This window comes from Danio rerio, chromosome 23 (assembly GCF_049306965.1).
Source record: "Danio rerio strain Tuebingen ecotype United States chromosome 23, GRCz12tu, whole genome shotgun sequence".
Lineage (NCBI taxonomy): Eukaryota > Metazoa > Chordata > Actinopteri > Cypriniformes > Danionidae > Danio > Danio rerio.
The window spans coordinates 32603453-32631093 of NC_133198.1; the positions used below are offsets into that span (position 1 = coordinate 32603453).

Here is a 27641-nt window from a genome sequence, read left to right on the forward strand (position 1 = left end):
CTGGATTTTAAGACTTTCTGCTACAGGACTCACTTCGTTTACACAGATAAAACAATTGACTGGGGGCCACGGGAGTCAAACAAGCAGCTGCTTATACAAAATCTCCTTCGATCTGAAATGTTTAAAGGATCTAGATCTACAACAATATTAAAAATAAAAATTCCAAACTGGGGTACAAAGCAAGTAATGCCATAGATGAATTATTTTTGGCTCCAGGAAAGAACATTTCCATCATTCATTCATTCATTTTCATTCACTACGGACAATTGAGTTTCTTTAATTCACCTATAGCACATGTCTTTGGACTGTGGAAACCAGAGCACCTGGAGCAAACCCACGTAAACACAAGGAGAACATCCAAATTCCGACAGAAACGCTAACTGGCCTAGCCGAGACTCAAACCGGCGACCTTCTTGCTGTGAGGTTCTGATGGTGCTAACCACTAAGCCACTGTGCCGCCTCATTTACATCAAGAGTTCTTAATATAACCTTTTTTGCTTAGTGTGAATAACAATGATTTCAAAACATTTTCCACCGCAAAGAATCATTTGGGGGTATAAAAATGTTCCTTTTATGTTAAAGGTTGCATATGGAACAAATAATCACAATTTTTGTGTGTGTGTGTGTGTGTGTGTGTGTGTGCATGAAAATCGTGAACCATCTTTATAACCCAAAAATGAGATTTGCATCTAAACAAACTGAAAATAAGTAAGTACCATAATTTACAAGGAGATTCAGAAAAATAATTTCTGCAGTCGACTTAAAAACATTACATTTATAAAGATTATTATATGTTAAATAAGTAATCGCTCATATTTTATACGAGTAATTCAACAACTCATAATTCATAAAGACTTGTTGGATTGCTGGATGGAACAGCATTTATAAAGTATTTAATATTAAATAAAAAAATTTGTTAAAGTTTCATAAGTTACTTCCTAAAGGTGAGAAATTTATTTTAACTCTCAACCTTCCCAGAAGGCACACAACATCATAAGATGCTAATATTAGGTTAGGTTTAGGTCATGAGGTCAGATAACCAAAATTCAATATAGGCAACCTTATTTTGATGTGTAATAACGACGTCACATTACGTTGATATTTAATTGATTTTAGGTTGTCATAGTGGTAACATCCAAACAACATCCAGTGTAACATAATCAGACGTTGATATTTGGTTGATTTTAGGTTGGAAATTGTATATTGACTTCAACTCGCTTTTCATTTCCAAACAAAATCCAACTTTCCCACGACGTTGAGGTACAAAGTCAATTTGACATCATGTTGACGTCCCGTGCCTGCAGGGTTTTCTCAATAAGCCTTTATATCCAAATAATAAATATTTAATCTAATACTTATGAGATAATTTCAATGTACTTAAGACAGAAATAACTTGTGGTTAAAATACTTGTAATACAGTTTCAAATAAAAACAGAAACCTATTATAGCATTTTAGCATTCAATTAAACTAAAACAGCATTCCAATGGCCCCAAAACAGATTTTAAGGTAAAAGTTTTTGAACATTGTTACTACTTTTTAGTAAATTGTTAATTTACTAAATTGTTTTAAGTAAATTTAGTAAATCGTTAGTAAATTGGTGTCACCTAAATGTATATAAAAGACAACTTCTCTCAGTATCAGCAACAGCACAAATGAAGATTTTAATGTTCTGATTTAATGCTCTGAACTGTTCTTATCTAGAAATGTTAGTCCTTTAAATAGAGATTGTAATCTTAACAATAAATTGTTCTGTTCTTGGTAACTTCACAAAGATCTTGTCTCACTAATTCCTCATTATATCAGTAAACAAAATCTTTAACACAAAATCTGCTTTCCATATTGTAAGCGCTTTGTGAGTACAGAGTGTTAATTGACATCTTGACATATTTTCAAAACACAGCTTTGGAGGAGTTTTATAATTCAACTAAAAATATCCACACAGTATGAGTTTAGAGCACCCTGGCAGCAGGAGAAAGAGCAAGGTGGGGTTTACACTTAGCTGATAACAGCAGGGAACTGAGCAGGTGTGTTTCAACAAAGCCAGTCAAACTCAAAAAAGAGACTCTGTCAAATGCATCAAGGGTAATAAAGTTATCCAGGGCTAATAAAAACAGAGTGAGACATGGTAATCATCAGTGGAGGTGGACATTTAAATCAGCTAATTCAGACACTCTGGCGAGGAGAAAATGGAGGACTTTCCTTGCCTGTGATTTTTAGACAAATTGCAAGTGCTACTCTAAAAGACTTTATTTGGGCTATCAAGTATAAAAGTTTTAACAGGGATGAAAAAAATTGCAAAATCCACTCATATGCAAGGAATTTGTTGGTATTGTAATGATTAAAAGTGATTTGGGCATCCATAAGAAGTGTAAATATTGATATAATTTTGTCTTCAGAACAATTTCACATCAGAACTTTTTAGATAAAAAAAGTTCAGATGCAAAAACCTCTAAGTGCCGTCTGAAATTCTCATCGAAAATCTACATTTTTCTCAGCCCCCTTTGTTTATGTTGAGATATTTCACTTTAAAGACCACGAAAAGGACTTATTATTTGCCATAAAAGTGATTTGACTCAACCTACACACAGCACCCTGTAATAAAAAAAGCTCATTTAAGAGGAAAATTTCAGACGGCATATAGAGGTTTTTGCATCTAAACTCTTCCATTCTAAACTGCTTTAACCACAAAATATGCAGGTATGTAAGGGACGAATATGCTTTTATTAAAAAACATATTTATATGGTTTATACTTATAAACCGTATTTATAACCATATAGTATTTTAATTCAGAACCACTAATAAATATGGACAGTTGAATACTAATAGTTGGCGTGCTGTCTGTCAAATAAACTTCAGTTTTTTATCCTTTCTTCATATTTTTACTATTACTCAGATGATGAAATTTAAAAAAACTCTATTTTTTAAAGTAATGTTGAGTTCTATGTTTGATTTCAAAGATATCTTTGTTTAAAAAAAAATTTGAGGACATCTGTGTTGTGTCGCCTCTTGAAGGCCAAAGTCAACCAGTTAAAAAACACTGATAAAGATGTAACATCTAGAAGCATTTAAGATGGTCGCATGATCAAGTCTCAACCCTTGAATTGCACCACAGACCACAATATAATTTGTTAAATACGTTAAATGTCAGTGGCCTCAAGTCCTGCATACTCAGCTGCCTCACATGGCAACAACATAATGACTGACAATTATTAGCACCCCATTAAAGAATGATGATATTTAGGATTTGTTTTGTACGTGGGTCAAAACAAACAAGAACATAAGCATATTCATTTAACTTTTAAGCAACACATTTTGAAAAAATCAGTTGGGTTGTTTATGTCAGTTTCATTTGTTTTTGATTTACGAACAAAATACTTTTATAATAACTATTAAATAAAAGTGTAATCATAAAGTAGCCTACTAAAGTACTTCTATCCCCCTTGAAAGTAAAATTTGTCTTCGCCTCTCTGAAAATAAGCATCTACATGATTTTTGAATGAATCAGCAAATCTTTCATTAAAACACTATAATGTATTCTTCTCTTGCATTAGATTTTATTCAGACAAAAAGACTAGATAGATAGATAGATAGATAGATAGATAGATAGATAGATAGATAGATAGATAGATAGATACTGTTTCAACAAATCCTTATTAAAATTAAGAATTCAATTCGTACCTTTAAGAATAACAACCATGTAACTGAAAAGCAAGATATTACTGGAAAGGCAGCGTTTCACAAGCAAATGTTTCGCACACATCGAGCTCTATATATATATGTGTGTGTGTGTGTGTCACATTGCTGTAATGTCTGCGCGTGCACCTGCAGCGATGTCCTTCAGTCATATTTAGCTGCGCGTGAGCCATTTCACAGATGAATTTTTAAAACCAGAACACACTGTATTCCACACGGGACCTGCAATGCGGACTGCACACTTCATTTTATCGCTATACACAAGAATACAAACCAAAACCAAGTTATGTTCTCGCACGACACCTCCCGCGCTGCCTTTAAAACGGGAGTACAAACCAAGCACACAGATTTGATTCCCAAGCAAAACGCTGTGATGTGTCCTGGCCACGGGGTGTTGGCACAGACAAGACTGTTATGTTAAAGGATTGACACTAAAAAATAGCTGTCAATTGAAGCGGAACCGTGAGGGAGATTTCACAGCTGACAGGCCACGGCAATTATTTCATGACAGCTTTTCGGTATGAGACGGAGATGGATTTTTCATAGGCTGCGATAGCCTACATGTTGGACGCATTACTCACACCTTGATTTTAAGCCATTATTTTAGATTACTGCTAAGAAAGACTGATCGAGGAACAATAATAAGCTTAAAAATAAATTACAATAATACATTCGCAAGCTTGAGATATGTTAAACGGTGGAACTTATTCACATTATATTCACATCTTGTCACTGGCAATGGATCAAAACGCTCTTAAATCTTACCTTTGGCTGCATCCACCGCGTATAATAGTCCTAAAAGCAGACCGACTGCAGAAGCGAAAGGTTTGACCCCGCGGATCCGCATCGCGTCTTCGTAATAAAAACAGGGAAAGATTAAAACTGCGTTACTCTGTCTCCTCTCGCCCGAAACGGTCTGATTGGGCTCGGCGTCGCAGAAATATCCAGAAGATGTATATCTCGGATTAGTGCGGTAGTTTTAAGATGGCTGCCGCCGCCACCGCCGTTCAGCTCTCTTCTCTTTCAATCACCGTTCAGTGTCTCTCGCCGCTCCGCTACTGCTGCATCCAACGGGAGCGGTGACGGGCTGACGTCACGCGTGTTATTGTGGGACTGAGTGCGGGCCGCTTTCCATAGGCAACCTCAGACTTTCAGAGAGGGTGTGGATTGAAAAGATGCGGGGTGGATAGTTTTTGCACGTGTAAAATGATGTTGTGTGATGTTTTAAACCATCTTTTGACAATTCAATATCAAAATGAATTTTGATAGGCTAGTCATTATCGCTATCATCATGTTTTCATGAACTAGTGTGGGAAAAACAAAATACCTACAAAAAATGTGATGGGCAACTTAATTGTTTTATTTTCAATCCACAAATTTGTAAAAACCAATAAGTTAATTTAATTCCTTTATTGTTGATCCAACACAAATCGATTGTGTGAATCCCAGCATTTTTTACAGTGTAACGTTAGCTATATAATATATTCTTTGTACTATTATACTGCAGGCTACCGCAAAAATAAGGGCCTAAATAACATTTTGATACACCTGGCTGGTTTGGCTTCTGAAAATATATTGCTTGATAAGTTTAACATACTGTTTTACTTTTCAAGTTTAATTTAGAAATTAAGCATTTTTTTCAGTATGTATTTTTTTTTTACAGTAAATAATATAGTTTTATTGTATAGGGAAGGCAAGGCTAGTTTATTCATATAGCACATTCCATACACAATGGTAATTCAAAGTGATATACATAAACAAGAATAAAACAAATAAGTAAATAAAAATGATTAAAACAAAATAAAATGTGTTAAAACAGGTTATAAAAGAATCAAAAAGAAAAGAAAGACAATAGTGCGATCTGTTGGACGTACCACAGTGCTCATTTGGCACAACTAAACAGATGTATTAGTTTTAGTTAGAATAATAACCCTGGACTGAAAATTGTAATTATTAAAAAATCCAATATTTTGTATTTTGTGAAGTCTTTTGGGCACAATAACCATTACAAAAATACTACCAAAAATTATTCACAAACTCACACCAATGGTTGTTGACTTAAGTAATATTTTTATTAGCTAGGAAACTGGGTATTTATTTCCTAATTAAAAAAGCAGAAACACGCTGATAAAACATCATTTATAAGTTATCTAAATAATTGTATAATTATTTTTAAAACACCAACTTGCAAAAGGTTATAGTTGGTTTTCCTTGCTTTAAAACACACAACAATGGTATTTCAACTTCTCTTTTGAAATACTTCTCTATTGTTGATGACACATTTAGAAATTACATGAAGCTGTTTGTTCTACTCAAAATAAAGTTCTGTGGAGCAGCAATTGCAAACCAAGCTGTTCTGACACATTGTTATCAAGACCCACCCCTCACTGACAAAGATCCAGAATTTGTCCCACACAGGAACTAATTTGTTTTATTCTGGCCATCATAATAAGTGAAAATAACCCATCGAAAAGGCTTTAAGGCTAAGTGGAATCCTCTGTTGGCTGTCGCTTTGGTGTGACTTCAGCTAATCATTTTTGGCCAATGCAAACAATTATTTTACATGAGTCTAAGTCCAACTGTGCAAGAAAACATACAATCTGACATAAGAGAAGTCATCTTTCACTACTGTATTGTTTTTTAAATAGAGATAACATGCTACAAGAAATTTTTATTGCAAATCAAGACCTTATTCCTGAATTAAAACACGACCAATAAGAAGTGTGAAACACCAAAAGTAGCTAATATAAAAATGGATAAAATGAATAATATTTTAGCTAAAATAGTCAACAAGTGTGGGTATGATGACCAGAATAGTGCTTAAAAATGTCACAACAATGCAGTAATTGAATAGAAAATGAGGTGTATAATTGCAAAAAAAAAAAGTCCACTTTTTGAGAAAAAAGAATGACCCCTTTCACCAAGCTGGCTATGGGCCAGGTTATGGTGTAAAAAGGTCCTAGTGTTGCACATACATACTTGTATAAATACAGTGCAGTCTTTGAGATCTGATAATCACACTAAATCATACTGTAGTCTCAGAATTAATCATAAAAAAAATGTTTACCAGGCATCCAGAAAGTAACACTCATACGTTTAACAACAAATTGTTTTTGGCAAGCATTCATTTTAGGCCTGCTGACATTTTCAGTGTTTTTATTTTCATCACCAAAATGATGTAAATTTCTGTCGGATGTGGCCTTTACATATCTGAATCATCATGAATAGTCTTAAAATGAGAAGTTGCACTTGTTGTATGCTAGTTTCCTTCCTTTTGTACACAGAAAGGGTTGGACATGCAATTACATTTTTCAGTCACATTGGATCTGGTAGAAAGAGAGCTCTTGAAAACCTGTCAAACATGTGATGACAAAAATAATAATTTATGCCCAAACCAGTGATCAAATTGTTCAAAACTCCAAAATTATGATGCGATGATAAAAGAAATGTTGCATTATTTGTTGTCTTTTGATGATGTTTTAAGCAACAGCATATGATTGGATGTTTGCTGTTTTATTTAGATAGACATTTTAAAAGACAACGTAGATCATAGGGAGGGATGGAGATGAATTTTCGTGTAGTAAGTTATGGTTCTTGATGCTTTCTTTCAGAGGCTGATGGCAACTGTGCCGATAACTCTCTGGATGACAACAATCACAATCTTATTATAGTAATTATGGTTTTTTTTATATTATATCTGTGTATTGTCTAAATGGTAGTGGCTGCACTAGTCCTGGAATTATATTCTCCCGTTTTGATTTATGAGCAATTGAGTACACATAAATTGTCCTCTTATTGGATACTGACTGCATCTGCAACATTATGTTTACTAATTTATTTATTTTTTAATTAAATTTAAAATGATTTTGCCACAATATTCTTTGAAAATATTCTATCTATCTATCTATCTATCTATCTATCTATCTATCTATCTATCTATCTATCTATCTATCTATCTATCTATCTATCTATCTATCTATCTATCTATCTATCTATCCATCCATCCATCTTCATTATTGACTGGTATATACAGTAGTTATTTTAATGTCTGTTGTAATGTTTATCCATATTTTAAATTAGTAACTTATTTTTTATTTAATTCCGTTGACTGTTTTCATCATTTTTATTTTATAGTGTCTACAAAACTTGAAGTAGTTTTTTTTATTTAGTCTTAGCTATTTTAGTTGTAAAATAAGCATAAGGAAAATGTCAAAAGTTTCTCTTGCACCAAGCTGAAATAAAATGAGTGTTACATTTTTATTTAGTAATAAAGTAAATGTTTAATATATTAACAAGTGGACTCTGGAATGATATCCCCAATGAATTCTAACTCTTTTAAAATGTCTATACTGTAATATATTATCATTATGAATTTCTAACAATAATCGTGGTATAAGGGCCGACGCGGTGGAGCAGTGGGTAGAGCTGTCACCTCACAGCAAGAAGGTCACTGATTTGAGCCCCAGCCGCGTCAGTTGGCATTTCTATGTGGAGTTTGCATGTTCACGTGGGTTTTCTCTTGTTTTCCCCACAGTCTACAGAAATGTGCTGTTGGTGAATTGGGTAAGCTTAATTGTCCGTAGTGTATGTGTACTGTATGTCCTGGTCCTCGAGGTTGGGTGATGAGTATTGGGCTAACAACCCACCTCATAAAAAAACGTATGAAACACCAATATGGTGCGGCTAAATATCAACTTCGATATAAACGACCCTGGGAATAAGTAAGTAAGAAATTGTAAGTAAAAAGTGAAGTTTTTTAACTAATTTCCAGAGGAGCATGTGATAAGATTGATGGCATCTGGTCTCTTATTCGTGATCAGTAATAAACCAATCAGATTGATCCAAGCCCATTATAAATAGACCGGTTGCACCTTACTGCCATATCTTTGTTTTGGAAGAATCCCCCCTTCCACCCCATCTCCTCCTTTCCCTTCTTTACTAGGGGACACTCTTACATGCTAAAAAACCTGGTGGGAGCCCTATAGGCTCAATTATCACCAAGCTCAGGGTTCTCTCACAGGGCAGTATGCCAAACCTTGTAATAGCATCAAGCAATATTTAAGTGTAAACTCTTGAAATTAGATTTACACTGAAAATGCATTTTTGTTTCAACTCAAATTTAGATAAGATGTCAAAAACTAAAAGGCATTTTCAAATAGTCATCATCAGGCCAAAATGAGAATCAAATTCTAACAATTTTTGTCGACCTTATAAATGGTAACACTTTGTTTTGATGGTCCATTTGAGTATTAGTAGACTGTCTGCTTAATGTTTATACTGTTACTTTAACAAACATTTAACTGACTATAAGAAACTTTGCAAGTGTATGTCAATTTACACTAACACTAACCCCAGTCTACAGTGTCTACAGTTTACTTGTAATCTAATGAGAATTAGTTGACAATGACAATTCATTCCACACATTTACTCCTAAAATTAGCAAAAAAAATTTGCACATTGCAATGCAAATTCAACACATACTTTCTACATCAGAGATAATGAGAAATGTCTTCCCAAATAAAGCTGAAGAAACGTTCTGGCCCACCTGTGGCTGTGTTTCCATCAAGATCTGGCTTTTCATCTCTCTCCGCCATTTCATCAGTGAGTCACATCACGCCAGAGTACATGGGAACACAGCACTTCTCCTAAAAACATCAAAGAAACTGTACTCAGACTGAAATCACTCAATTCTCCCAAGCAGATTCAGCATCTCGGCCTCAAAGCCACAGAGAAGCTCAAGTCTCTATCAGTGGGATTTTAGGACTGTGGTTTATCACGATACGCTGATGCTCTTCTTTCATATCAAGCTTCAGTCTCTATCTTTTTTCCCCTGTTTCCAATAGTAACAGACTGCAGAATAAAGGCAGTCATGGTGATCTGAGCTCTTTTGTGATGGAAGATGTTTGTAGTAAAAACAAAACAACATTCATGGTTTGGCCTACACTTTTGTGTCAACAGAATAATATTAGAGATGTCTTACTTAAAGTGGCCTTTGGATATCAACCAATCTCACTCTATTAAGATAAACACACTGAATAATGAGTCTCAGACTGACCTTTATAAAGGCTAAATGATAACCGACAGCACCATATTTAGCCCCAATTTATTTTTTTCTTAAGTACGCTTGCTAAATTGTGGAAGACTTTGGACACCAAGTACAAACATATATGGATACTATAGTGAGAGCTTTTCTACCTATATTTCTGAAAGCATGTGTCTGTACACCGTATAGAGTGCTTTCTAGAACAAAGTAATATGATCATATTACTCCAGTTCTTTCATCATTGTATTGGCTCTTTATTAAATATTGTATACATTTTTACATTTTATTGACCTCCTACAAAGCCCTAAACGCTTAGCTTCCCAGTGTTTAAGGGAGCTCCTGATGTATTATAACCCCTCTTGCCCACTACGCTCAATTAATTCTGGACAATTGATTCTTCCCAGAATATCAAAATCAACTGTAGGTGGTAAATTTTTATCATATCTGGCACCTAAACTCTGGAACAGCCTACCTAGCTCAGTTTGGGAAGCACACACACTCTGTCAGTTTAAAACTAGATTAAAGACAAATCTCCTTGCATTAGCATACACATAAAACACAAATGCTTTGAAATCCAAATCCTCTAAAGGAATGTTCATGACTTTGTTGAACACTTCCCACAAGACATTATAATTTGTATGACATCTGTGCTTATGTTAGTCTGTTTTTATTATTTCAGAAGTTTCCATAATCCTGGACCAGGCCGTATCCTGAGCAGCTGCTGTGGTGGTCATAGAGGAGTGGAGAGCATGATACTGATTCATGTAAAACCCTAGTGACGGATGGCCCCAGGGATGTGGCGTGATGTAAAAAAGCCAGATCTTGATGAAAACAAAGCCACAGGGTAGGCCAGAACGTTTCTTCAGCTCCATTAATTTGGGATAACATTTCTCATTATGTCTGATGTAGAAAGCTTGTGTTGAATTTGCATTGCAATGTGCCTAGACTGCAGCTCTGCACAAGAAGTTTGGCCAGAGGGGAAATGGTCGTGCTCAACTGAGCCTGGTAGTGAAGTTTGTTCCTTGTCGCTGTCGCCACTGGCTTGCATGGTTTAAGACTTGTGGAGCTGTGCATCAATAGATTCGCTTTTCAGTGTTTGGACTTATTTCAGCAGTGAAAATTAAACTACACTGAACTGAACTAAACTGAACTGACACAGTTTACTAGAACTTCTATGTGAAGCTGCTTTGACACAATCTAGTAAAAGCCCTATAGAAATAAAGATGAATTGAATAAAATATATATGTGAATAGGTATTCATTTTTTTTTGGCCAAAATAACTATGGAGTGAAAAAAAGTTGTTATACTGACAGCCATATATAATATAATATAATATAATATAATATAATATAATATAATATAATATAATATAATATAATATAATATAATATAATATAATATAATATAATATAGACAGTATATGCAAACAGCTCCTTTTCCTGCATTCGACATATCCTAAACATGTCAGGATTCAGGAGCAAGGTAATTTTGACTTGAAGACAGAACAAAGTTCACATGACTGTGTGTAACAAGAAATGTTCATGAGAATGAGTTGAAAAGAAAAGACCCTTTATGTAATTGTATAGAAAATCTATTCTTATATACATTTAAGATTGACGTCTCATTGGTTCACTCCCATACACTCCTCACTCTCTTTCAGGCTTTATGAAAAGCCACACAGTTCCTGGCTCACAGTGAATGAAAAGCTTGGAGTGCGTACTGTACTACAACACAAAACAACATCTATAGTCAAGCCATTTTTACACATACTCATTTTACACATTACCACAACTCCAATGAATAATTTGCTTGTTTAATATTCCGAATAACACTTACCAAAGAGTGCTCCTCTCCAATTTAACAAATCAGTTTGTGACAATAAAAAATCCTTTTAAAAAATCAGTTTCCAATAAAAAAAATTCCAATAAAAATAAATATCCTGTTTCACTCTGAACTGTGTGCAAATAGGATCAGTTCAAATTGACTTGTGAAATATGTAAAGAACATGAAATAATTATGTTTTATATGTAAAAAAAAATAATCAGTTTCACTCTCACATCAGCTAATGTTGACTGATAAAATAATAATATAATAAGCAATAAACGTGTATCTATTATTTGCTTCTATGTAACTGAATATGCTTTCGTATACATTCACAAATTTTAAATATTTGGTGGCAGTTTTTAAACAAATTAACACTTGTTAAATTTGTTAGACAAAATGTATAACTGTTTCTTCCAAAAAAATATTAAGCAGCATGGGGTTTTCAACCTTTATAATAATAATAAATGTTTCTTGAGCAATTCAACTTATTAGAATGATTTCTGAAGGATCATTCGACAAAGTAATGATGCTGAAAAAGTAGCTCTGCATATTAATTGATTAATTCATTTTCTTTTCAACTTAGTCCCTTTATTAATATTGGGACGCCACAGCGGAATGAACCACCAACTTATCCAGCATATGTTTTACGCAGCGGATGCCCCTCCAGCTGCAACCCAGGACTGGGAAACACCCATACACACTCATTTACATACATACACTACAGACAATTTAGCTTACCCAATTCACCTATACCACGTCTTTGGACTGTGGGGGAAAACGGAGCCAGCTGAGGCTCGAACCCGCGACCTTCTTGCTGTGAGGCAATCCTGCTACCCGCTGCGCCACCGTGACAGCTTTAAATAATAATATAGACAAATATTAATTTCAAATCTTAAGAATATTTCACTGTATAATTATTTCACCGAACCCCAAAAGAATTTGAACAATATGAACATTTGGAAAAATCTCTAAATTAAATATACCTGTCACTTTCATTAGAAGCAGTTATTATGAAACTTCCTTCTCAATTGGAAACAGTTATTCTGCATCTTTAAACAGAGGAGGAAACTTTGTCTCTGAGTGCATGATGATTTCTGTCAATGCCGTATTGTGCATTTTCAATCTTTTCTCTCTTTCTGATTGATGATTCTCTTTGGTTTATAATAGAGGCACTGTTTTCCTCTCAAACTCTTTGTAGACGTTCTTTGTTTTTTGTGTGTGAGTGTATGTTTGTTCTTGAATCTGCCCTGATTTTAAAACCACAAAAGTAGAGAGACTCTGTTGTGTGTGCGCGTGTGTCTTTAAAACTAGCTCTGAGACATGAAAACAGATAACAGTTCCCTGTCGAAAGTGTTGGCAGATAATAGGCTTTCAGCTCTCCGGCTCTTGTGTGAGGTCCTGTGAGAGGCGTGAACAAAAGAGAGAGGAAGAACTGGAGTGAGATTTCAAATGACACATTAAATAGACTGTCATACAACGAGGGTTAAAAATGTTTTCATGTCTCTGACATCTGACAAAACCTGTCCCTCCTGATTCCACTGTTACATTTTACCATTATATGTGACATTAATAACAACATATGAATCATCATTCCAAAGCTAAAGTATAATAATTTGCGATGAGTTGCTTAAAAGAAGTCCATACTGTAGATGATCATATCATAAGCTTTACATCTAGTCTATTTCATGCATATTTTAGCAGAGGGTATTCAAAGCATCAGTATAATGATTCAATTATTCCAGTCTTTGCAGCAAATGGAAATCTGTCATCTGTAATACTGCACAAGGTCAATTACCGATTAAACTTCTGTCTTATAAAGAAACAAGAGTGATCTGAATCATCTGAGTTCTTGAGTTGATATCTCAATGAACAACTCAGTGAACTATTTGAATCATTTTCGACTCTGAATAGGTTTATCTAATTTACTAAATGGTCTAAAAGATTCATTCATTCATAGATCAAAACTATGATAATTCAGATCAATCCAAAACTACTTTTCAACTCTCAATTAGATTTACATAATGACCCAAAGACTCAATCATTTATTCAAACCATTCTTTACAATCAGATCTTGTCAATTAATTGGTTGACTGCACTGGTAACCCTTACTGTAGATTATGCAGTAAATAACTGTAAAATAGCCAGTGTTTAGCTGTAATGAAAGGAAACAGTATTTTACTGTAAAAGAAGCAGGATTTGTATGAAATTTTGTAGTGCAAAGATTATATCACAGTAATTTACTCTATGTACCCATTACAGATATTTACTGTCATAATAAATGGTAAATTACTGATCAACCATTACTGCCCCATCTACTCTGATGCTTTATGTTGCTATTTATATTTATTATATAATTTTATATATATATATATATATTTACTGTACAGTTTTGATAAGTGAATGGTCAGTATTGAGGGGAGAGTGGGACATTGCATTGATGATAAGCTGAATTTCACTGCAGCCAAGTGTTTTCTTTGGTTTCTTTTATGCTTTAACATTGAGTATCAGGAGTCAACCAATGCCACAGAGATCATTAAAAGCTAAGCATAAGATATGGATGAAATGCATTTAAAGGCAAAAATATTCACACAGAGCAAAGAAATTGTCATAATAATTCTTATAACTTTGTTTACGTTTCTATAATTAGTCTAATTTGCCTAATTTAACCTATAGTTCAGCTTTTAAATTGCACTTTCAACTGAATATTAGTATTTTCTAAATGACTAGTAAAAATGTGTTATTTAAAAAAATATATCTTAAACAGCACGTACATACATGTTTGCAGAGACTCAATGAATTTGTTTGGAAAACTTCAATTAAAGTAAGTAAAAGTGGCATTAACAGTATAGTATAAAGGCTGTCCTAAATAAATGTATAAATCATGTAATTTTTGTGTTTTTTTATTATTACTACAGATTTGGAACGACATGAGGATCAGATTATTTATTATCATTTTTTTTCCTATGGATGAAGTTTGCATATTTTTATTGTTTTTATTAAACAATATGTGCATAATTGTGATAAATGTAGGCAATTGCTTTGAAAATATGCTATGCTCCAGGGGTGTCAAACTACTAGAGGGCCGCAGCCCAGCAGAATTTAGTTCCAGCCCTGCTTCAACTCACTACCTTTAGATTTAGTTTGATCAGGTGTGTTTAATTAGGGTTAAAGCTTAACTGCACTCTTACCCTGTAGATTATGCAGTAAATAACTGCAAAATAGTCAGTGTTTTGCTGTAATGAAAGGAAACAGTATTTTACTGTAAAATGAGTAGAGTTTGTATAAAATTGTGTACGCAAAGGATAAATTACAGTAATTTACTTTATGTACTGTGACAATAAATGGCAAATTACTGTTCAACCATTACTGTCCCATTTACTATGATGCTTTATGTTGCTGTTTATAGAGACGTGCATTTTAAAGGCAGAAGACAATGATTTAGGCCTCACCACACTCCCACAGGGTGTCCGTCTTATTCTAAACACAAAGGTATTAGAAAAAGTTTTCAGAAAATGCTGGCACGTTAAGGGAGTCGGGTGTTTGATTTGTTTACTGCTGAGTGTGCTCTATTCTCTGTCCATCAATTCAGATGTAGAGTCTGATGTTTTAGGCTTTAAATAAGAATCTACAATGAGTAAGTAAAATGTGTTAAAATGTTTTTGAGGGTTTCTAAAATAAGGCTGTGTTTTAAGTTATATTGTTGTTATCTTCAACTGTGTACTTGAAAGCTACATTGTTAGCTAGTAAGCCTCTCCTCGCTTTTAAGTATATTTATTTATTGGATATTGCATATTGCAATAATGTACAGATGCTAAAAGTTTATGCGCATAAAAACCAATAAATTCCATCACCTCAGTAAGGTAACATGTGCACAGAAATCATCACAGGGAATCACAAAAAATATGAAACAAATAACTATCCACACACAAAAGCTCAACTTTCAGGTCCCAGGTTGTGAGTTTGTTGCTAAGTATTTTTCAGAGCAGTGTTTCCACCTATGAATTTATATTAGAAACAATAGAAAAGTTTGTGGTCATGAGATTTTAAAGTAGATAATAATTATAACAATAAAAGATTGGATCCTTTGGATTTTCGGTGTTGCCGACTTTGTTCTTGTTTTTTATATTTATTTTAAACTTTTTATTGAAAATTGACACAGTATCTGCCTGTGTTTGACAAACGTTTCTATATATATATATATATATATATATATATATATATATATATATATATATATATATATATATATATATATATATATATAGTATGTGTGTGTTCTTTTCATATGCTTATTTTTTAATTATTTGAAACTTTAAAACAATAAAATAAATATTTTGTGTTTTTTGCTGTTTAGTTTTTTTTTTTTTTTGCATGGTCAGCATTGAGGAGAGAGAAACACATTTTACTGCAGCACTTTCTGTATGTGTGTGTGTGTGTGTGTGTGCGCGCATGCGCATGTGTGTGTGTGTGTGTGTGCATGCGTGCATTTTTTTATTTGATATGTTATTGTGATAAATGTTGGCAGTTGCTTTAAAAATATGCTATATACCATGGAAGTCAAACTCCAAGTTCCTGGAGGACTGCAGCGCAGCAGAGTTTAGTTCACACCTTGCTTCAACATTACCTGTAGATTTCTAACAAGCCTTAATTAGTTTGATCAGGTGTGTTTAATTAGAGTTACAGCTTAAAGTCCCGGTCACACTGCACTTTTCTCCCTCTAGACTTCCGTTCATACGCATGTGAGTACTGCAGACCTGGAATGCATGCGAAAAATTTCACTGTTCTCAGCATTGGAAAGTTCAAACTTGGAGATCTCTGACCTGCGAAATCACATCATGTAATTGCTTGAGACCACTCAAAGATCAAAACATGACCTGTCTGAACAAACATTTAAACTATGGACCAGTCGCTTGCTTTTTCAATCTCTAATTATTTTGTTTAATACCACTTCTTTTCTCAGTGCCATATGACAGAATTTTGCATGCTCAAACGTTAGTGTGACCGCAGCCTTACTGTGCAGACCTGTAATATGTAAGATGATATTTATATCTGCTGATTTCTTAATTTTGTTATACATTTTCTGTTGTATATTTGTTTGCTGCCAAAACAATAAAATACATTTGTCTAAATTTTTATGCCTTCTATTTTTAATAACAGGTAAGAATACTAATTAATTTTAGTAAGACTATGACATACTATTAATGTGTATGCAGTATAATGCTGTGAGTTGTAACACTACAGTACAGTAATTAACTGTACACAGTTTCCAGTTAGTTACCACTACTGCTCTATTACAGTAATTAACTGGCAACACTGTTGCCAGCTACTAACTGTATTGGTTCAGTTACAGTAAATAACTGGCAACACTGTTGCCAGCCACTCACTGTAATGGTTCAGTTACAGTAATTAAATGGCAACACTGTTGCCAGTTACTTACTGTAACCAAACTTTTACAGTGAGTAACTGGCAACAGTGTTGCCAGTATTCTACTGTAAAAACGCCCGGTAAGGTCTAACAGTGTGCTCTGAATCATACAAAGTCCAAAACTGAATGTAAAAAGTCTTGAGTCATATCTTGGTTAGAGGTGCTGGGTTGTGGACGCTGCCCTTACTTTTCAGCACCTAGGTCGCCTCTACGGACACGCCAGCCCTGACTGTGATTGCATGGAACATTAAATATTATATCCTACCACACTTGATGATGGGTTTTTTCAACATTTTGTCGGTAACACTTTACAATAAGGTTCATTAGTTAATGCTTTTACTAACATGAACTAATCATGAACAACACATGTACAGCATTTATTAATCATAATTAAACATTTACTAATGCATTATTAACATTCAAGTCCATGCTTGTTAACATTAGTTAATGCACCATGAGTTAACATGAACTGAAAATGAACAACTGCATTTTCATTAACTAACGGTTATTAACATGAATATATACTGTAGTGAATGTATTGTTCAATGTTTGTTCATGTTAGTAAATGCATTACTTAACATTAACTAATGAACCTTATTGTAAAGTGTGACCATTTTGTCAAAAATAAGAAAACATTTATCAAGTAAAAGATCAAGAGAACATCAAGTAGGGTCGGGTTTATTTCGTTTTTGTTCCTCCTATCATCTTTCACTTACAGCAAACTAATGAATCAACTTGCACAGATTAATCGTTCACTATAAGATTAACAACATCAGCACCTGCACAAGCAAATTAAACACGGCATATTTTGATGTCATGCAAACTTATGCCGAGTTCAGACTGCATGATTTTCAAACTAGTCGTGTCACAGATGTTTTCACACTGCATGACTATCTGGGCTAGCGTTTCGTCGCTGCTTTGTTTACACTGCAAGATGGTTCGGCATTCACATTGCATGACTTTACTATAGGGAGAATCGCCGACAACTTCGTCCAAACTACGTCTCACAGCCAAAAACATGTAGTATATCTTTTGTTATTAACAACATAATGAGAAAGAAGCCTTTAATGGGGTAGAACATGTACATGTTTGCTCACCTGGGTTTAAAGGGAATTAGCCATTTCTCCTCAATGTTGATAATAAATTAATTTCTTTCTGTATGAAATGTCAAACAGACACGGTTGCTCCTGAGTCCTGTCAAACCTCCACTAGTTTTTCCTCCATTTCGTGGGTCCAAATAAACCGAAAAAGAGCGCTTTTAACTTCTCCCCCAGCCTCCCGCTGGCCTGCAGCAGGTATACACACACGCACACACAAGTGAAAGCTGCTCTTTCATTGGCTGTAGGCGATCGCCGATGTTATTTTTAGTCAAAACTCAATTTACATGGCATGATTTGAATCGCCGACAGCTCCAGATATTTAGCATGCCAAATATCTCACAGGCATCGGCGACTCATCGGCGATTCTCTCAGATCGCGTCTTTGATCGTTCATACTGTGTGATTGTCACTCACGCGCACGAGCAGCGATTTGCCTGTGATTTCGAGATTTCAGGCATTTGTCGGCGATTTCTCAAAACCTGTCGACGAGCCAAAATCGGGGCTAAAATCACGCAGTCTGAACTAGGCATTAGAGAACGCTATTACGGAATCATTTCAAACCATATTACAAGTAATATGTTTTTTTTTACGACAGTAATTAATGAAAGAAAACAAAATCAGTTTTTTGGTGAAGTATTGTTATAGAGAAAACATTAACTTTAGCGTGTGTCTTTTTCTCATTCCTAGGATACACTAAGAAAACAACAGAGACTAAACTTAAATAAACACTGTTTATTAATAAAAAAATTTTTGCAAATCACACAGTATTTTATTTCAAAATGAACTGTAATTTACTGTACGACATGTATGCAGTATGTTACTGTATTTAAAAAAAATACATTGTAAAAATTACTGTATATTGTGGAATGTAAGGGGAGATCAGGGATGAAAGAAACATGGGATGAAAGTAACAAAGCGATTTTCTCGAAACCCTGACAACATTTGCTTTCCAGGCTATAACAGCACATTCAGCAAGGAACCCTTGTGATTTCTTAGACTTACTCTTGCTGTTAGTTTTTTTAATTGTCCAAGACACTGTAAAGTCTTCTGGCTAGTATCTTTAAATTCTTATGACATGTCTCTGAGAAAGCATAATTTGCTAATAGGTCTTTCCAGGATACTGTTAGTTCTCACTTTAACTCGGCGACCTATAGGAATTCCATGGTGAAGTATCATCGATTACGAGAACAATGTCTCCAATTTTGAGGTTCTGTTTGGTTTTATTCCACTTATGTCTTTTCTGCAATAACGGTACTCTAGTCCAGTGGTTCTCAAACTGTGGTGGGTGTACCACTAGTGGTACGCGGGCTTCCTTCTTGTGGTACGTGGAGGAATTAAATATGTCATGTACATGCTACATATATTTAAAAATCAATCAAAAATGATTTTATATATGAATATGATGACATATAACCTATATTTATGACGTCCAGGCAACATTTCCAGGTGTTGATAAATAGGCTACTACATGTTAATGCTTTACATTTAAGTACAGACTTTTTTTTAGCCTTTAAAAACAGCAACCTATCATTTTTAATGTTTAAAAGCAATTTTTAATTTAATTTAATGTTGACGTTTTTAGTTTGTTTTCATTATCTTTATTTATTTATATATTTTTTTAATACAGTGTTAATATCCAAACTATTAATAACGTTTAAAGTGGCTGACAAAAATAAATAGTAATTAAAACAATAAAATAATAGGAATTAATCTGCCTCGTTTTGGAAATGTACAGAGCTTTAGCTGCTTTACTGGGCCTACTGCGCTTCTCTTTTTCAATACTGCTCATTATGGTGGTACTTGTAGAGACAATTTTTTTCCGAGGTGGTACTTGATGAAAAGAGTTTGAGAACTACTGCACTAGTCCATTGTTTCCAGAAAAGATCACAGATATACTGTACTTGTTTCCGTCTTCTTCTGGAATAGATGTCGTCCTTCTGAAAACCTCCTGGAGGCAAGATGGGAACTCCTTTCAATTGAAGTAAATGATTAGGGGTTAAGGCTTCTGGATCTTTGACATCCTCAGAAGCTGCAATAATTGGCGGTCATTGAGTATGGCTTCCACTTCGCATAAAACAGTCTGTAAGCCTTTATCATTAAGAGTCTGCTGTCGAAGGACAAAGCATATAGGATCTTTTTGAGAATTCGAATGATTTGTTCCCATACACCTCCACGATGAGAGCCTAAAATCTAGCAAATATTGTTTTGTTACTTTTGACCCACCTGTGTGTTACTTTTGTCCATGCCTATGGGGTCAAAAATAACAATGTACAACTTTTGTTTAAAGTGAAGTTATATTAAAGCTGATCTACATTGATACAACACAACACAACACCTGATTTTAATAGACCACTCTTTGTGAGTTAGTAACCATTGCAAAAAATATATTTCTGCTAAAAACATTATGTTTTAAAACTTGTTTTTTTATGAAAAATGTAACTTTTGTCCTTTCTCACCTCCACAATAATGAAAATTTACATAGAGCAAGTTAAATAGTGCGAAATGTAATTACAGTATTTTTTGCTGTAATAGATTTACAATAAGTTACTGGTGAGCTGCTGCCAGTAAGTTACTGGAAATTGTTATTAGTGTATACAACTGATTACTTATTTAAACATTCACAATTTAGGCCTATGTGTTATGTTAGCATTTTAAAGGTTTATATGCAGATGAAGACATCATCTTTTACAAACATGTCACACACCCACAAACACTGAGAGACAGCACTGTCAGAGGCCTGTCAATTATGAAGATGTTCCCTTCTGAGGTGTTTCTACTTTGGAGAACATTTTCATCTGTTGCCTGGCAGAGAAGTCCTCAGAGAAAAGACTCAGTGCGTCACAGTCAAACACAAACTGAAGACAAGAGCTGTGTTCTGTACAACCACGAGGTCTTTTTAGGACGAAGCTCTGTGTCTGGAGCTTAAAACTGGAAGGGGGAAAAAAAACTTCCCCTGGAGAAAAGACTAGCTGGAATATGACCTACATTAGACTTGCCCTAATATCTTCTAATTTGCTCTGACTTGTTTATTATGCGAAGAACATCTTTCAGGCTCACATGTTATCTGTGTGACATTACTCAGTCAAGGAAGAAAGATAATAATAGGAATGACATCATTGTGCATTTAAAATTAGCCAGCAGATCTGTCTTAAAATCTGAATGCTCCATGTGAATCTTATGGTTTGGAAGTTAAATGACAAATACTTGATGTGCATTTTAGCTTTTTCAGATGAAACACAATTTGAGTGAAACGTGAAACGCACAGAACATTTAAAGATTCCTGAAGACTCTGAATTTACAAAGAAATCAGCTTTTGTTCTTTGGATTTTTCTTGGGTGAAATCTTTTCATATCAATTGGATTAAATATGCATTAAATATACTTCTGCTGATTATGTAATGAATTCATACTTGGTTTGAAGGTGATTCCTGTGCGTCTTTACACTGAATATGTTTACATGGACACCAGTAATCCGATTTGAATATGATTAAGACAATACTCTGAATAAGAGTCGACTATGTAAATAGTATATATTTTTTACAAATTTATTTAATGTCAGTTCGAGTCCGATGAACTAAGACAAAAACAGATCTAAAAACTAAAAACGTGGTAAAAATCAGAAGAGGGTTTTTCTTATTCTGGATTTCTTTTTAAAACACTGTGTTGGGTTTAGGGAAGTGGGTGGGCAGCTCAATCTGTGTATTTTAAAATACTACTGGTTGGGTTTAGAGAAGGGGGAGGGTGGGGGGATTGGTCGGTTACTCAATCAGTCACCAGCAACCCTGGTGGATTTATGTGAGAACAGCAGGCACGAATGGCATTCGTGAGAGTAATTTGAGATCTGAAAAACATACACAGCGGCCTCTGGTGGATTCGCGAAAACAAACGGCAAAAAATCATAGCTCCTGGCACGTATTTGGTGCTCTCCAGAAATGTATATATTTGGAAGAATACCTTCTTTTTTTAATGCCCTTCCAGCCGCATCCCAAGGCTGGAAAAACTCCCATACAATCTTGAATTCACACACAAACACTATGGCCAATTTAGCTTATTCAGTTCACCTATACTGCATGTGTTTGGGCTGTGGGGGGAAACCAGAGCACCCGAAGAAAACGCACGTGAACACAGGGAGAACATGCAAACTGCACACAGAAACACCAACTATCATATCAAATCACAACTATCATATCATATCATAACGTTAAAATAATGTTGGATTTTAGTTAGTCAACGCTACAGACTAAAAATAAACCAAATATCACTGCCAAACGAAGTTAGATGTCAGCTGACATTGGTATTAGACAACAAATTGATCTTAAATTTTGGTCACCTGAAGTCACAACCAAAATAGAACTAAAGATCAATATCATATGACGTTGTGTGCCTGCTGGGTACCTTTAAATGACAAAGCAAATATGAACTCATTCTTAGCTTATGAACTCATACATATGATTATAAATCCATTAAATACAGAGAAATTGAGAATCTCATTTTTTCCATAGCTGTTTGTCCATCAATCAATTTTGTGTTTAATAGACATCTAAACATTGAAGTCTTGCCTAAAACAAGACTAAAGACTGTCAGTGAAAATCTAGACATCTAAAAAAACAGACTATTAATTAAATAGGCATATTCGACAGACTCCACATGCGTAAACATCCATTTCTGGTTGATTGTCATTTTGGACAGTTGTTAGACGTATATTCGATTTTCAGACCAAATTTTGCTATGTTTTAGCTAAAGCATTTAATGACTGCAGTATGGCTCTATAGACGACTGACATCTGACTTTAAAGGAAGCTGACCTCTGACCCCAACAAAAAGCGATATGCTGACATGCCATATCATGCCCTTCAAGTAAAAACCCCTTCATGCCCTTTTGCCTCACAACACAGAGCAATCAGAGGCATGTATCCTATCCGGCATCAAACACTTGCACACGCACACACATAGCCATCACTCACCTGCAGACAACCATCCCAGGAGACACTGAGGTTAAACCTTTAACGGGTTTGAGCCCATTACTGCAACTGCAAGTCTGCAAGGGTCAATGCAACTCTGGAATGAAACCAGCACTAACCAGAAACATACAACATGTTGTAGAACCGATGCACAGCTACAGAGTTAAAGAAATAACAAAATCACCCAAAAATGAAAATTACTCCATAAATGGCTCACCCTCAAGCCAACCTACATGTATATGATTTTTTTGCTACCAGACAAACATAGTCAGAGTTAGAGATGCGCGGATGGGCTATTATTTCATCCGCAACCGCATGACAAAATTCATCATCCGTCCGCCATCCATCCGCAGTAACATTTTTGACCAATTTTTAAAACCGCACCCGCCCGCCATCTGCTGATTGGGCTCTTTATTTGAATGGCTTATTCCTTTTTATTGTTAAATGAATGTTTCTTTATTGATCATTATAGAATAGAGAATGACTTTAATGTAGACATGCAGTTAATCCAAACGTGCAAGTCATTAATTGACGACGCTTTGAAGTGACGCTAAAGATACGAGGACGTGTCTTTTCACTTGATTCGATTCCTCGGTCCTTGAGTCTTTTCCTTGCGTCTCTCACTCGTATCCCGGTGGGGTGGAAACACGAGGAAAGAAAGCAAGGAAAGGAAACGAGGATGCACAAATAAGAAATGAGAAGCACCCGAGCTCTCAGAATATCAGCAGTGAACTCCGTCTCCAATCGGCGCACAGGGACAAAAGTAAATAAATAGCCTAAATTAAACGCACTGTACTATGCAACTTTTTTTTATTGTAGCCTAATAGAAAACGCATTGACACATCATTTCAACATGCTGCTATTTAGTCTACTACTAAATGCCTATTTCACTTTATTTTTTAGTAAATAGATAGAATAATAAGTCATTTACATTATAGCCTAATAATGTTTACATTTGTAGTTGTCCATAGCAACCCAAAAACGTACCTGCTTGCCTTGCACATCTAATTAATGGGCACAGTTTTTCGACTATTTTTTTATTTATTTATTTTTTCTTTTTTGCTGTGGATGTTTATGAGCTTGTAGAAATCGGAAACAACACCAGTTCTGCGACACAGATGAACCTTTATTGATATCTCTATCAGACAATACCTATTTTATATTTTATATAAAATAGCATCTGTGTCAGGATTCAGACGGGAGCGCCTGCATAGCCACTGCGCCCTGCTGCACTGAAGGAGCGCTCGCTCGCAGCACTTGTTGCTGAAATGCATATAATTCTCTTGGAAAGGTGCTGTAGTCGTGATAATGCCTCGCCTTATTTCTCCCAAAAGGAAGTAGATTTTCCTCTGCTGATCCGTCTATACGGAAGTTTGTAGAGGAATACTTCTGTTCATCCAGAATTAGTGTATCCGATTCCTCCTCCCATTCTGTGAAGTCGGTCCTAGGCTTTTTCGTTGGTGCGCCAGCTATGCCTATAAAAACAGTACAACCGCCCGCCACCCGCCCGAATTTAATTAAAATATTATTTTTTCGTAACGTCATCCGCCCGATCCGCGGTTTATCCGCGGAATCCGCGGCTATATCCGCCAACCGCGCATCTCTAGTCAGAGTAGTTTTAAATTTAACCCTGGCTCTTCCATGTTGACTGATGCTGTTGCATAGTGGCTTTTATGTTAAAGCTTCCAAAAGTGTATGAATCCATGTGCGACTAACATGTACAATACAGGAAGTATGGCTCATTTGTAGTGAAAGTTTCAGGAATAGATGAGTCTAGTGAGATCCACTTACCACAAAGTTTGTTTAACATAGTAGGTGACAACGAACAAGACAACTACACTGGAAAAATTATTTTCAATTGGATTTATAAACATTTTTAAAGTGGTTGCAAACGATGTATATGAGCTGAATTGTAAAAAACTAATTAAGTTGAACGTCCTTATATGTCTTTTGTTTGTTTAAATTCTGCCCGTATAAATTGTTTGCAACCACTTACCTTAAAACATTTTGTAAATCCAATGAATTTTTTTTCAGTGTAGTTGTACAGCGTTGCAGTATCACAATATAGAGTAGGGGCCGCCAAACTTGTTCCTGGAGGGCCAGTGACCTGCAGAGTTTAGCTCCAACCCTATTCAAAGATTCAGTTCAATTCAATTCATCTTTTACAATGCAGATTGTATCAAAGCAACTTAACATAGAAGAATATAGTGAATTGAAAGTTTAGTTCAGTGTGGTTTAATATTCACTGCAGAGAGTCCAAACACTGAAGAGCAAATCCATCGATGCACAGCTCTACAAGTCCCGAACTATGCAAGCCAGTGGCGACAGCGGTGAGGAAAAAACGTCACCAACTGGCGAAAGTGAAGAATAAAAAAATACTTGAGAGAAACCAGGCTCAGTTGGCCAATTACAAGACACTGATTACCTCCTGAATCCCCACCAATCAAAGAATGGCTAGAAATAGCACATTATATTTATGTGATGGAAAAGATTATGGTCTTACTTTATTTTGATGGTCTGTTTGTTGAATTTAGGTTACATTGCATCTACATGCCAACTAATTTTCATTAGATTATAAGTGGGGTTCGGGTTGGGGTTAGAGTTAGGGTTAGTGTAAGTTGACATGTACTTGCAAAGTTTCTTATATTCAGTTAAATGTCTGTTGAAGGAGCAGTATCAAGCAGGCAGTCTACTAATACTCAAATGGACCATCAGAATAAAGTGTTACCAAAATAATATTCTCCCTTCGACTCCAAATTAATGTATTTCAAAATATCTGGTCCAGGTAGACTGAATACTGAATATACATTAGGTTGCTACCCACAAATCAAACATTTTTCTATATACGACTCATTACATTCCCCCTCTTAATCCTCTCTTTAGATTAGGAATTTACAGCTGATAATCAATAAACTTAAAATAATTAAAGATTGTTTAAAGATTATTAAAAATGAATAAAGAATAAATAAAGATTTGACCTTCTCTGACCTATGTATATTTAGTTATTGATATTATTTATGTTACCATTTAATCATTACTGTTATTTTCATAGATTTTATTTCCTGAAACTTTTGTTTTGTATTGTGTTCTGTTACTTTATAGTTTGTAAAATGAAAAATGTTTAGCAATAGGAAATGTGCACTCTTTTAAGTGAAATCATTGTACTATATATATAGCTACTATAAATAATAATAAAAAGTCATGATGGCAACACTTTATGTTGATGGTCTATTTGAGTATCAGTAGACTGTCTGTTTAATATCTGTTGATACTGCTCCTTCAACAGACATTTAAATGACTATAAGAATCTTCGCAAGTACATGTCAACTAACCCTAACCCCAACCAAACAGCCTATAACAATCTACTTAAAATCTAATGAGAAATAGTTGGCATGTAGATGCAAGGTAACTTAAGTTCAATAAACGGACCATCAAAATAAAGTATGACCACATTATGTACAGTCACCATGGCAAAGAAGTTGGTTATTAGAGATGAGTTATTAAAATTATTATGTTTAAATATGTGTTGAAAAAAACTTCTTTCTGTTAAACAGATACATGGGGGCTTCATTTGAATTCTGTCTTTAACTGTATATACTTCAATATTTTCTTCTGTTCTAATAATTTCCTGCAAATATATGAGAAAAGCAGTTGCCCAGACACAGGAAGGAAATACACCTCTGTCAATTGGGGGCGGCTGGATTTGTTACAGTTTCCTGTGGAAAGCAATATGGAGCTTCTCTCTAGGAGACAATAAAATGACTGAAGTAAGATTTATCCAAGCTTTTATCAGTAAAGATGGTCACGGTATAATCAGGTGAGACGCTCAGCCTCTAGCCATATCAGCTGCAAGTCTGAACACTCACTGAAAGATACGGCTCTGTTGAAATGCACACAGCGATACAAACAGACCACTTTCTTCTTCAAAGGATTTCATGCAGGCTCGGGTAAAAGCATGTTATTTTTCAAGAGATGGAGTACAGTTCATAACTTAAGTGGAAAGAGGTGAGCACACCGGCTGAGGTAAACAACAACAACAACAACAACAAAAAAACAAAGTACAAAACAAAAACTGCGCACTACACAAAAATCGGCATACAGATTCACATATGAATGCGAAAAGAGACATAGGAAAATTAGAGCTTTCATTTTTATCAGGACTGGTAAAAGAATGTTTTCACCTTTACAGATGCAATTTCAGACCACAAGTCTCACTGTAGGTTACCGCACGTCATGATTTTGAATTATGCGATCCTGGAGTAACATCTATGTCGATCCTGGAACAAAATTTTTGTTCAAAAACATAACCTATACCTATTCCATAAATGTAACCTATACATACATTCCCTAAACCCAACTGTAACTGTAAATTAGTGCCGAAATCAGATAGGAATAATAGTTGCATAACAATCATGTAGAAGTGCATAAACCTAACTGTAAGGCTAAACTTAACATAAACAGTAAATATATCTCTTAATTCTGATAGGCTGATTGGAATGTTGTTCCAGGATCAATATAGATGTTAATCCAGGAACATACTTGGTGAAATCAGGTTGGCAGTAGGTTCGCAACTTATAGATCTGATGTTCTTTCAATT

The 27641-nt window shown here is 34.9% G+C and overlaps 1 protein-coding gene across 9 annotated transcripts in view; it reads right to left on the minus strand.

Annotated features, from left to right (window-relative positions):
• The window catches only part of clstn1 (calsyntenin 1), an 87492-nt gene extending 82682 nt beyond the window's left edge, over window positions 1-4810 (minus strand). For 8 of the 9 annotated variants that reach the window (XR_012398417.1, XR_012398416.1, XR_012398419.1 and 5 more), the window contains exon 1: window positions 4461-4810. Coding sequence is in view for 4 of the 9 variants with exons in the window: in XM_009296877.4 (XP_009295152.1) it covers window positions 4461-4542 (82 nt within the window). In the remaining 5 variants the exon portion in view is untranslated. The remainder of the gene's footprint in view (window positions 1-4460) is intronic. The other variant, NM_001077784.2, reaches the window with a different exon arrangement.
• Between the last annotated feature and the right edge of the window lie 22831 nt (window positions 4811-27641).